Raw genomic sequence first — 13369 nt, 5'->3', positions numbered from 1 at the left:
GATACTATATAAAAATCCCATTGTTTCCATATTTCACCCACAATCCAAAAAATCTCAATATATAAATCCTATATATAAAATCATGATCTTCTTCAACCTTTTCTCTCACCCATCCATAGTCAACACGCTCACAACGGACATTCTTCACTTTGTGGACTCCCAGGTAACCCAAAATCTCTTGGATCTATCATTTTTTTTCTTTTATTAATGTCATTATATTATTTGTTTCAACATCTTTGTATTAAGGTTTTTGTGAATTGTGTTTTCTTGAGTTGTAGGGAAAAAAAATTTAGGTTTAATCTTCTAACATAGAAGAAAAAACTGTAGATTTTGATTTTTTAATCTAAACCAAACACATGATCAAGTCTTTAAAAAAAAGTGAAAAACAGGAAAAAATGAATGATTTTTAATATGTATTTGTGTGAGAATGACAGGTACATAATTTTTTTGAGATTTATTATCACATAATCTTCATCCTTTCTAAAAAACGAGAGAGGAAAAAAAAAGAATGATTTTTCTGTTTGTATCTAAGTGGGAATGAGATATAGAATTTCGTTGAGAGTATCCAACCCCAAAAGGACCAATCCGGGAAGGCATGTGTGGTTTTGACGGGAGATGATAAGATGGAAATCATAACCATAGCCATGTTCTCTCTGTGTCTTTCTATCCTCTTCAATTAATTCATGGCCATAGATATTTTATTTAGTTTTTATATTAAGTTTATTTAGTTTCTAAAATCCAATTAGCTAGATATTTTATTTGATTTTATTTTTATATTTAAGTAGTTGAGTTTTGGAAAGTTTTTATATTTTGTTAATAGAAATAGAAATTTTATATTTTTTATTATTAGGAATTTCTATTTTGTTAAATTGTAAGTATCTATCTCAATAAGAGATTATTAATATTCAAATGAAAGTGATGAAAGAGAGTAAATATTTTAAGGCTCAATTATATTTTAATGTTATTTTTTTTTACATAAGGGTTTATTTGTGTTTTCAATTTTGAAGTTCCCTTTCCAAGTCCAGCAACAAAAGTAGTGTCCAACCTTAAAATGGGCATGTGTGGTATTGACGGGAGATGATAAGATGGAAATCATAACCATAGCCATGTTCTCTCTGTATCTTTCTATCATCTTCAATTAATTCATGGGCATAGATATTTTATTTAGTTTTTATATTTAGTTTATTTATAGTTTATTTAGTTTCTAAAATCCAATTAGCTAGATATTTTATTTTATTTTGTTTTTATATTTAAGTAGTTGAGTTTTGGAAAGTTTTTATATTTTGTTAATAGAAATAGAAATTTTTATATTTTTTATTATTAGGAAATTCTATTTTGTTAAATTGTAAGTATCTATCTCAATAAGAGATTATTAATATTCAAATGAAAGTGATAAAAGAGAGTAAATATTTTAATGCTCAATTATATTTTAATGTTATTTTTTTTTACATAAGGGTTTATTTATGTTTTCAATTTTGAAGTTCCCTTTCCAAGTCTAGCAACAAAAGTAGTGTCCAACCTTAAAATGGGCATGTGTGGTATTGACGGGAGATGATAAGATGGAAATAATAACCATAACCATGTTCTCTCTTTGTCTTTCTATCCTATTCAATTAATCCATGGGCATAGATATTTTATTTAGTTTATTTATAGTTTATTTAGTTTCTAAAATCCAATTAGCTAGATATTTTATTTGATTTTGTTTTTATATTTAAGTAGTTGAGTTTTGGAAAGTTTTTATATTTTGTTAATAGAAATAGAAATTTTTATATTTTTTATTATTAGGAAATTCTATTTTGTTAAATTGTAAGTATCTATCTCAATAAGAGATTATTAATATTCAAATGAAAGTGATGAAAGAGAGTAAATATTTTAATGCTCAATTATATTTTAATGTTATTTTTTTTTACAGAAGGGTTTATTTATGTTTTCAATTTTGAAGTTCCCTTTCCAAGTCTAGCAACAAAAGTAGTGTCCAACCTTAAAATGGGCATGTGTGGTATTGACGGGAGATGATAAGATGGAAATCATAACCATAACCATGTTCTCTCTGTGTCTTTCTATCCTATTCAATTAATTCATGGGCATAGATATTTTATTTAGTTTTTATATTTAGTTTATTTATAGTTTATTTAGTTTCTAAAATCCAATTAGTTAGATATTTTATTTGATTTTGTTTTTATATTTAAGTAGTTGAGTTTTGGAAAGTTTTTATATTTTGTTAATAGAAATAGATATGAGGACTTAAAGGGTTTATATTTAGGTAGTGCTTGAGCCAAGGAAAATGATAGTCCATTATCTTGACCCTGTGCATCACAAACCATGTGAGGACTTAAATGACATCGTAAACATGTAAGTTCTTCCTATTATTTTTCATAGTATTATTTTTAAATAAAAAAATACATTCACCTCAAACACATTTTTTTGATTATTTATATATATTAAAACATATAACATTTACCTATTTTAAAAATGTACCCATTGAACTTATTTACATAGGGTTCTTCGAATATTTGCAAAGAAAACATCTAAGAGGGAGCCATCTTAGCAACTAGTGCAGGTGACATCCAAAAATTTTTCTTTACACATTAGCTTATGCATTTGCACCATTTATATATGTGAGTACTAATGTTATTTTATAATTGATCGATTAGTGTCCAAGACAAGAAGGAGGGTTCGAATGTGGCTACTTTGTTATGAGATTCATTAAAGAGATAATTTTTTATCCTACAATTATTGCTTCAAAGGTATTACTTATTTAATGAATTGTACATAGTTTTAGGCCTCCAAATGTTATGCATTTTAATGTTATTTTCTTATTTGATTTCAGTTTGGTGATAAAAAAAAAAAACATATTCTCAAGTAGAATTCGATGAAATTAGAGGAGAATGGGCTACTTTTGTGCTACAACTAATCATGAATCATGTTCATGCATCATGATCACCATGCATGGTGAGTCCCTTAGCTACTACATGAATTTTTCCATAGGTATTGTATAGTAATGCTTATTCTTTGAATAATGTTTCTATTTGAAAAAAAAAATAGTTCTTAGATTTGTTCATTTATGATAACATCGATCCATGTTTATTTTCTTCAATAAAAATCTCTAAAACTCATTAAATTTTGAAATGCAAGTATACACTCTTGGGAGGGTGAAATGGAGAATAAAAAAGAAGAAGGCAACAAGATTTTGGGTTTTTAAATGTAAATCTTATGTCATACGTTATAGGACATAAACGTTACTTTAATTGCAACTGAGAAATTTAGATTTTTAGATGAGACTTTTATGTCATTTTATGGTTAGCCAGTTTTATGCTTATGAAATGGAGGTATACATGAATCTTGGGATCTTTAACATTTCTGAATCATGTTTTGGTATGTATTCACTCTTCTTTTTTAGTTTTGATGGGTTTGATATGTTGGACGTACTATCCTTTTGTGAACATTTGGTATACAAATATTATTAGATGATTAATGTATTATGAGTTATTCCATAAACATTACAGAAAAATGAGTTAAATATAATATGATTGTTATATTTATGGACAAAATATAAACATGTTAATCTTATTAATTCATAAGCATTACAAAAATCAACAACTAAAACCAATCATATCTTCCACAATAATTTACAATGATGTGATACCATAACTCAAAGGTGATGCATTTAATGTGACATCATAACTCAAAGATGATGTATTTAATGTGACACCCTATCATCACTAGAAATATATGGTGTCACTTCCGAATGGGTCACCATTTATCTACTTTGGTGTCACTTCCAAATACGTCACCAATTGGTACCCTCTATGATGTCAGTGGAGAAGGTGACGTTATGTTGTAGTGACACCCTATGATTATGGTGACTCGTTATAAATGTCACCATATACCTTTTTCCTTGTAGTGATTAGAGCTTGCTCGGTTGACATGGACTTATTTCTGGTATACTGGAACTCTGGAGGGCAGTGTTTGTGCTCTACTAATAGACCGAATGGGCCAAAAGGATCCAATTTTGGAGGAGGAGGTCAAATATCGGTACAATAATGTTATCTTGCATTACAGAAAGTCTTTTATGTAAGACAATGCTCAGAGGGTTTCACCCTTGAGCTTTGAACTTGAGGCTACTTTGAAATTGGCAAGATTTCTTTGCATGCATGAGTCAGCCAAGGACTTGATGAACTTAGGAGATCGAATTTTTCTTCCTATCACAGTTGAAGAGTTGCCTTCGGAAAAACATGGGTGCCATTGCAAGGATGAAGAAATAAACTTTATCCATGGCCTTGAATTATATAAGGATCCAGCCATTATTGTTGTCAATAAACCTTCGGGATTGCCTGTTAAGGGTGGCATTTGCATCAAAAGAAGTTTTAGATGAACTGGCTGCTACTTATTTAAGATATGACTGCTCAGAACCCCCCTCGACTAGCACACGGACTGGACAGGGATAGTAGTGGCATCTTAATCATGGGGAGGACACAAACAAGTGCTACAATGCTGCATTCCATATTTCGTGAGAAAACATTTGGAGCATCAAATAATAATATTGACACTAAGAAGAGAATTTTGCCAAGGAGGTATTGGGCACTTGTCATTGGTTCTCCAAGACGTCCAAGGGGATTAATTTCAGCGCCATTAGAAAAAGTAGTGGTGGATGATGGAAAGTCTGAACGAATCACCATTGTTGACAATGTACAAAACAAGAGGAAATTATTGAAATGATTGAGGGAAGCTAAGGAGCGGAGCCTCTCAAATTTTTGGATACTTGCCATGTCTTCAAGATGCAGTAACTGTAGTGGGATGCTTGCATCTAATCAAACCTCCAAGGCAGATACGCATGGCCACCTTTTGCATGATCAACTTTGGACCGCATATCACTTTTTATTTATTTATTTATTTATTCTCCCATTTCCTTATCCCTTGATTTTGAAAAAATGATTTCTCAAACCCCATTTTGCAAATAATTCTCCAAACTTTGGTTTTCAAATAGTTTTAAATCTAAAAGAAATCTTTCGTCCTTGTAGGGTTTTAGGTATGAAAATCCCATTTTTAGTCAAATTTGGCCATCATTTTCTTTCGGGCAAGCCACTTTCAAATCTTCTTTGATTTTTAGGATGTTTTAAAATAAGTGTGAATTTATTTTCGTGATTCTTAGCGATAGAATTTACGAAATTTATTCACTCAAAATAAATCGGGCTTTAGTGGGGGCCCCACATACGTGATTGATTGAGTGATTGGTTGTTTGATTGATCTGATTATCATACGAGATTGATTTACTTTATTCTACTATATGACATGCGTGAGATTATTTCTTAATTGTGCGTTAATCTCCTGTCTTGATAGCGTATAGTGGTTCGTTGCCCAGGTACGCACCTCATCCCACTCTCATCATTCATCCATATATGCTTTGACTTACAATATGTGATCATTCTAGGTATTCATTGATTTACGCATCAATTGCCACATCAGTTTCATTTTATTAGTAGAAACCCGACTTTAGGGACTTAGAGGGGTGCTACGGTCTTTACTGTACTTTCCCAATAAGTAACCTGACCCCAAACCCGATCCGGTTTTTCCGCAAACCATCTTTTCGGCGACTTCAAGTCATTTTTTTTAATCAATAAAAATCATTTTTCAAAAATTAAAATCAAGCTCGCCATCGAGTGGAAGATTTGCATGAGCCGAAATGCGGGGTCCACAAATAGTTTTTATATTTTATATATTTATTAATTAAATAAATAAAATTTAAAATAAAATAATTAAAATTTATTTATTTATTTTCTAATAATGAACTTTAACATATTTATTATTATTATCATATATTAACAAATGGCAACCATGGCAGCATTCTGTTCGAATGCCAGATTTTTATAAGAGTACGGTAGTTTAAAAAAATAATTCCTAAACTACCGTTGTGAAAAAAATAATTCCAAATTTACGATAGTTTTTGCCAAGTAAAAAAGAGAACGTTATTTCCTTTTAAAATCGTCTCTTCGAAAACGATTTATATACTAAAGAAATCGTCTTTTGAATATACGATTTCTATTTTTTTTTAAATTTACACACTAAAATCGTTTCTTGAAGGGACGATTTCTTTAAAAAAAAAAAAATGTTGGGAGAAACTGTCTCTTCAAGATACCATTTTCTCCTTCAAAAAAAAAAAAAAAAAATTGTTTGGGAGAAATCGTCTCTCAAGAGACAATTTCTTCCGCCAAAAAAAAAAAAACATTTTTTCATTCCCTATAAATTTTTTTAATTAATAATATAATTATTATAAATATATATTATAAAATTAATTAATTTTATTTACTAAATTTAATATATAAAAAATTGTGATTATTGATATATTATGTTTAATATTTAGATATTGATTTAAAAAATATTTTCTTCTTAATCTTCAATTTTTTCTTTAAATTAATTCAATTAATTATAACTAATAAAATTAATTTACTTTGATATTGTTTTTTATTTATAAAATAAATAATATTTATCTAATATTTTTTTTCTTTTGTTTTGTAATTTAAAAAAATTATTATCAATTTTATGTGAAAAATGAGTTTATAAAAAATAAATTTGTTATTAATTTATTAAATAATTATTTAAAAAATAAATAATTTTGTTTTTATTTTAATTTTTAAATTAATTTTATTATATAAATTTTAAAATTAAAAATATTAATCTTTAATTAAAAATTGTACTATAAAAGGAATAAAATATAGAAAAATAAACTAATTTATTATTCAATAAATTAATTTTCAATAAAATTTTCAGCATTAAGAGATATAATTTTTTAAGTATTAATCAATTTAAAAAGAAATAATAATCATTTGTATATTAAAATATTTTATTTAATAATTATAAATGGTAAACAACTAAAGTAATTTGAAAAAATAATAAAATATTTCTTTAAAAATAATTTAATACACTTAAAATTAGAAATGATTAACTATTTTTTATTAAGAAAAAATTGAGGAAATATTTTGTTATATAAAATTTTTTATCTGTTTTTAATTTTTAATGTTATAGGTTTCAAGAAAATCCATCAAATAAAAATTAAGAAATCATTTTTTCAAAAACTATATATCCAAATAAAAGCCTTCAAATTTAAATATACAATATCATAAATATAAACACCAAGTCAATCTTTAATCATCAAATGTTTTTAATATTAAAAAATCTAAAGCACTTATTATCATGATGATAAGAAAACCAATAATATTATTTATGTAAATATTAAAAAACTAACAAATATCTCGACAATTAATAAAGTATCAACCTTGATAAAAAAAAAATCAATTATTATCATGAATGCAAAATCCAATAACCTTGTTTATATGAACCATCAACGAAGAAATAAAAAAAAATTAATATCTAAGTATTAAACTTAATTTATATTTTTATAAATATTATTGTTGATAAATATCTCAATAATTATAATTTTTTATATATTAAATTTAATAAATAAAATTCATCAATTTTATAATATATATATATATATATATATAATAATTATATTATTTAAAAAAATATCATTATTTATTATTTTTTTGGAGAAAATCGTCTCTTGAAAAGACGATTTCTCCCAAATAATTTAGTTTTTTTTTTTTTTTGAAAAAATTGTCTATTTAAGAGATGATTTCTTTCAATTTTTTTTCTTTTACAAATTGTATCTTCAAAAAACAATTTTTTTATATGTAAATCGTTTTTCAAAGAGACGATTTTAAAAGGAAATAACGTTATCCCTCCTACTTAACAAAAATTCCTACTTAACAAAAATTATGATAGATTTGAAATTAATTTTTTCATAATGGTAATTTAAGAATTATATTTTTAAACTGCCGTACTATTATAAAAAATCCTTCCAATGCCCTTGGCAGCCACTTTAATTTAACGGGCTAACATTAATTGAATAATTTGTATTTGCAAAAACGGGTTAATGGATAATCTATTCTATAATAAGCCCAATTAACTAGTGATCACATTTTGGATTGGGTTTTGCATCTTTTGAGTAGAAGCTCAGTTGAGTAGCAAGTGTAGGCTATGGGTCTCATTAAAGCCCATTATGGGAGGGCCCAATGAGAATCCAATTTGAGTTATGCTAAGTCCCCTCTCTAATCTAGATAAAAAAGGGTTTATCTATTTTCCCATAGAGCCACCATAGCTATTATCAAGATCATAGAGAGGAAGACTTGGTTACAACAATCAATCACGTTTTTTTATCATGGCTCAAACAGGTATATTCTTTATAGTGATTTTCTATTGTTAGTATCCTTTAATCATGTATGATTAATCTATATGACTATGAGTTCCTATTTTTACATGGGCTTCTACAAAGTACTTTTTATTTTTAAACGGCCAACCTGGAAGTTGACTGTGACTTACCATATCGAGAATTTTGTCCTATAAAGGCATAGACAACATTGAGTAGAGATAGCCCAGACATTTCCCTCTTCTTCATCACGTAGCAGAAATGAGTGCTGCCATTCCCCTCACCCAGAGGTAAGCCGATGATAGTTAGGCTTTTAATTTGCTTATGATCTTCATTTTTTGATTAACAGATTCAGGTACTCCTGGCTACTTAATCTTCTAAAACAAATACATTTCATATCATTATGTGATAATTTTGAGAATATCGGTACGAGATATTTCTTATGTAATTAATTCATTTCACATGGAAATATGTAAAAGATGAAATGTTTCCTTTGTTTGAATTGCAGGTTAGCAGGGAAAGTGGCCCTAATAACTGGTGGAGCCAGTGGCATAGGCGCCTGCACTGCCAAGTTATTTGTGAAACATCTTTTTTTAATGAATAAGATGCTTGGAATATATTTGTAAGACTAACGTGGCCCGACCGGCCCATTGTTAAGAAATTTAGCCGCCCCAGTCTTGGGCTTAGAACTTTTATTTTTAAATGACCAAGTTGGGAGTTGTGACGTACATTGTTGAGAATTTTGTCCTATAAAGACAGAAAACATTGAGAAGAAATTGCCCCAGATCTTTCCTCTTCTTCATCACACGGCAGAAATGAATGCTGCCATTCCCCTCACCCAGAGGTAAGCCGATGATTGTTAGGCTTTTTGCTTGTGATCTTCATTTCTTTTATTAACAGATTCAGTACTCCAGACTACTTAAATATCTTTATGAGATGTTGTTTCTCATGTACTAATTAATGCTTCTTTTGTTTTGCAGGTTATCAGGTAAGGTGGCACTAATAACTGGCGGAGCCAGTGGCATAGGCGCCTCCACTGCCAAGTTATTTGTGAAACATGGTGCCAAGGTCATAGTTACAGATGTCCAAGACCAACTTGGGCGCTCCGTTTGCAAAGAAATTGGTCCAGAAGAAACCGTTTTCTATGACCACTGCGATGTAACATGTGACTCCGACGTCCAAAACGCCGTCGACACTGCCATATCCAAGTATGGGAAACTCGACATCATGTTCAGCAACGCCGGCATCTCAGGCGAGGTGGATTCAGAAATCTTACTCTCTGATAACACAAACTTTAAGCGGGTTTTCGATGTGAATGCGTATGGGGCTTTCTTGGCCGCTAAGCATGCCGCTAGAGTTATGATTCCAGCTAAGACAGGATGTATTATATTTACGTCAAGTGTGGCTTCAGTTGTTTCGGGGGAGATCTCACATGCATACGTGGCATCGAAGCATGCTGTGGTGGGACTTGCCAACAACTTATGTGTGGAGTTGGGACAATATGGGCTAAGAGTGAATTGTGTATCTCCTTTCGGAGTGCCAACACCCATGTTACAGAAAGGAGTAGGAATAATGGAGAAGAGGAAGGTTGAAGAGTTAGTTTCCTCTGCGGCCAACCTAAAAGGTGCGGCGTTAGAGGCGGAAGACATCGCAGAGGCAGCCTTGTATCTGGGGAGCGATGACTCCAAGTACGTTAGCGGGATCAACTTGGTGGTGGATGGCGGTTACAGCATTACTAATCCCTCTTTGGGAATGGTACTCAAGTCTCACTCGTCATCAACCCATCCATCCCAAAACTAAAATCAATCCCTTCTTAATTCTATTTCCTAATAAATTAACCTAGTTTTGTCAACGTTCTCATGTTCATATTTCATGTTGTAACCAACTCAGAATTCTGAAATTCACATTGCGAACCAGGTTTTATGGAAATTTTTTGTAATAAAGTACCATTCATCGGTCCATGTCCCATATATCGGTATTAATAATTTATTATTTATCTAATCAAATTAAATTTAATATATAAAATATTACAACTTAATTATTTTTTTTAATATTTTAGTATTTTAAAATAAATTTATATTTTAAATATTTTAAAATAAAAACATTCAAAATTAAATAAAATTAAAATGATAAATAAAATTTTTTTAAAAGTGAAGCGATAGTAATTTTTTAAAATAAGATTAATGAGATAAATGATGATACATTGAACATTTAAACTATAATTTATTTAATTCAAATACATCCAATAATGTAAAATAAATAATTATATATTTTTAATATTTAATTATCATATAAATGATATTAAAAAATATTTATTAAGAAAATTATAATGATAGTTTTTATATATTTATATATTTATTAATTAAATAAATAAAATAATTAAAATTTATTTATTTATTTTCTAATAATGAACTTTAACATATTTATTATTATTATCATATATTAACAAATGAGGTTGCAACCACCGTAGCATCCTGTTTGGATTCGAATGCCAGATTTTTTATAAGAGTACGGTAGTTTAAAAAAATAATTCATAAATTACCGTTGTGGAAAAAATAATTCCAAATTTACAGTAGTTTTTGTCAAGTAAGAAAGAGAACATTATTTCCTTTTAAAATCGTCTATTCGGAAAACGATTTATATACTAAAGAAATCGTCTTTTGAATATACGATTTCTAAAATTACTTCTTTTTTTTAAATTTACACACTAAAATTGTCTCTTGAAGGGGACGATTTCTGTTTTTTTTTTTTAAATGTTGGGAGAAACTGTCTCTTCAAGATACCATTTTCTCCTTCAAAAAAAAAAAAAAAAATTGTTTGGGAGAAATCGTCTCTCAAGAGACAATTTCCTCCCCCAAAAAAAAAAACATTTTTTCATTCCCTATAAATTTTTTTAATAATATAATTATTATAAATATATATTATAAAATTAATTAATTTTATTTACTAAATTTAATATATAAAAAATTATGATTATTGATATATTATGTTTAATATTTAGATATTGATTTAAAAAATATTTTCTTCTTAATCTTCAATTTTTTCTTTAAATTAATTCAATTAATTATAACTAATAAAATTAATTTACTTTGATATTGTTTTTTATTTATAAGATAAATAATATTTATCTAATTTTTTTTTCTTTTGCTTTGTAATTTTAAAAATTTATTATCAATTTTATGTGAAAAATGCATTTATAAAAAGTAAATTTGTTATTAATTTATTAAATAATTATTTACAAAATAAATATTTTTATTTTTATTTTTATTTTTAAATTAATTTTATTATATAAATTTTAAAATTAAAAATAGTACTATAAAAGGAATAAAATATAGAAAAATAAATTAATTTTCAATAAAATTTTCAGCATTAAGAGATGTAATTTTTTAAGTACTAATCAATTTAAAAAGAAATAATAATCATTTGTATATTAAAATATTTTATTTATAAATTATGAATGATAAACAACTAAAGTAATTTGAAAAAATAATAAAATATTTCTTTAAAAATAATCTAATACACTTAAAATTATAAATGATTAACTATTTTTTATTAAGAAAAAATTGAGGAAATATTTTGTTATATAAAAATTTTTTTATCTGTTTTTAATTTTTAATGTTATAGGTTTCAAAAAAATCCATTAAATAAAAAAGAATAAATAAAAATTAAGAAAACATTTTTTCAAAAACTATATATCCAAATAAAAGTCTTCAAATTCAAATACACAACATCATAAATATGAACACCAAGTCAATTTTTAATCATCAAATGTTTTTAATATTAAAAAAATCTAAATCACTTATTATGATGATAAGAAATCCAATAATATTATTTATATAAATACTAAAAAACTAACAAATATCTCGACAATTAATAAAGTATCAACCATGATAAAATAAAATTAAAAAAAAAATCAGCTATTATCATGAATGTAAAAACCAATAATCTTGTTCATATGAACTATCATCGAAGAAATAAAAAAAAATCAATATCTAAGTATTAAACTTAATTTATATTTTTATAAATATTATTATTGATAAATATCTCAATAATTATAATTTTTTATATATTAAATTTAATAAATAAAATTAATTAATTTTATAATAAATATATATATATATATATATATATATATAAAATAATTATATTAGTAAAAAATATATCATTAATTATTATTTTTTGAGGGAAAACCTTCTCTTGAAAAGACGATTTCTCCCAAATAATTTAGTTTTTTTTTTTAAGAAAATCGTCTTTTTAAGAGACGACTTCTCCCAACCTTTTTTTTTTTTTTTTGAAAATCGTCTATTCAATAGACGATTTCTTTCAATTTTTTTTCTTTTACAAATCGTATCTTCAAAAAATAATTTTTTTATATGTAAATCGTTTTTCAAAGAGATGATTTAAAAAAAAAAAAATAACGTTCTCCCTCCTACTTAACAAAAATTACAATAGATTTGGAATTAATTTTTTCATAATGGTAATTTAGGAATTATTTTTTTAAACTGCCGTACTATTATCAAAAATCCTTCCCATGCCCTTGGCAGCCACTTTAAATTTGAAATTCGGTGGCAGCATCCTGCCACTTTAAATTTGAAGCGTGGGCAGCATCCCGCCACTTTAAATTTGAAATTTGAAGCATGGGCAGCGTGGATAGCGGCGGCCGATTTGAAATTTAAGTCACTGTCACCGTCAGAGGGGTGTGTATAATCAAAATAATTATTAGGATCTCTGAAAGGTGATCTCGTGCTTTGAAATATGGTAGGTTAAGTGGATGAAACTTTCACACTTCATATCAAGTTCTACTAAATAGGGTATTTTGTTTTGAATGCGACATTTTTATAGGATAGCTTTCCCCACGAGATGATCCCATGCTTTAAAGTATTCTAAGTTTGGTGTATGTGATATTTTCCCAAAAATTCCACCGCAACTCTGCTCCAAAAAAATATAATAGAAGCAAGTTGTTGCACTACTTCATTCTAGCATCAACCACATGTATCATTGTATTTTTATTTGATTTTTTGACTTTTGAGAGTGAACGGAGTGTATTCGCATTTAAAAGAAGAAAAGAAAAAGTAAAATGAGAACTTCAATATGTAAAATCCAAGTTTAATATATTTATATAAAAATTACCATATTTTTCGGTAAAAGATATAATTTTTAATC

At 27.2% G+C, this 13369-nt stretch overlaps 1 protein-coding gene and 1 pseudogene across 1 annotated transcript; both read left to right on the top strand.

Moving 5' to 3' along the window:
- The first annotated feature begins 3912 nt into the window (after positions 1-3912).
- On the top strand, positions 3913-4761 carry LOC109122966 (RNA pseudouridine synthase 4, mitochondrial-like; annotated as a pseudogene).
- A 3981-nt stretch (positions 4762-8742) lies between these two features.
- On the top strand, positions 8743-10167 carry LOC100251037 (short chain aldehyde dehydrogenase 1). Its single transcript, XM_019221458.2, has 2 exons — positions 8743-9050; positions 9187-10167. Exons 1-2 carry the CDS (start codon positions 9022-9024, stop codon positions 10004-10006), a joined length of 849 nt encoding a protein of 282 aa, XP_019077003.1. The 5' UTR covers positions 8743-9021; the 3' UTR covers positions 10007-10167.
- The last annotated feature ends 3202 nt before the right edge of the window (positions 10168-13369 follow it).

The sequence above is a fragment of the Vitis vinifera genome, chromosome 8 (assembly GCF_030704535.1).
Source record: "Vitis vinifera cultivar Pinot Noir 40024 chromosome 8, ASM3070453v1".
Classification (NCBI taxonomy): Eukaryota; Viridiplantae; Streptophyta; class Magnoliopsida; order Vitales; family Vitaceae; genus Vitis; species Vitis vinifera.
This window is presented reverse-complemented; position numbering and strand designations above follow the sequence as displayed.

Excerpts from the sequence above, each read along its gene's own strand:
- LOC100251037 (XM_019221458.2), top strand. The coding sequence starts at position 9,022 with ATGAATGCTGCCATTCCCCTCACCCAGAG. Across the intron at positions 9,051-9,186 it reads GCCATTCCCCTCACCCAGAG|GTTATCAGGTAAGGTGGCAC; the intron begins GTAAGCCGATGA and ends TTTGTTTTGCAG.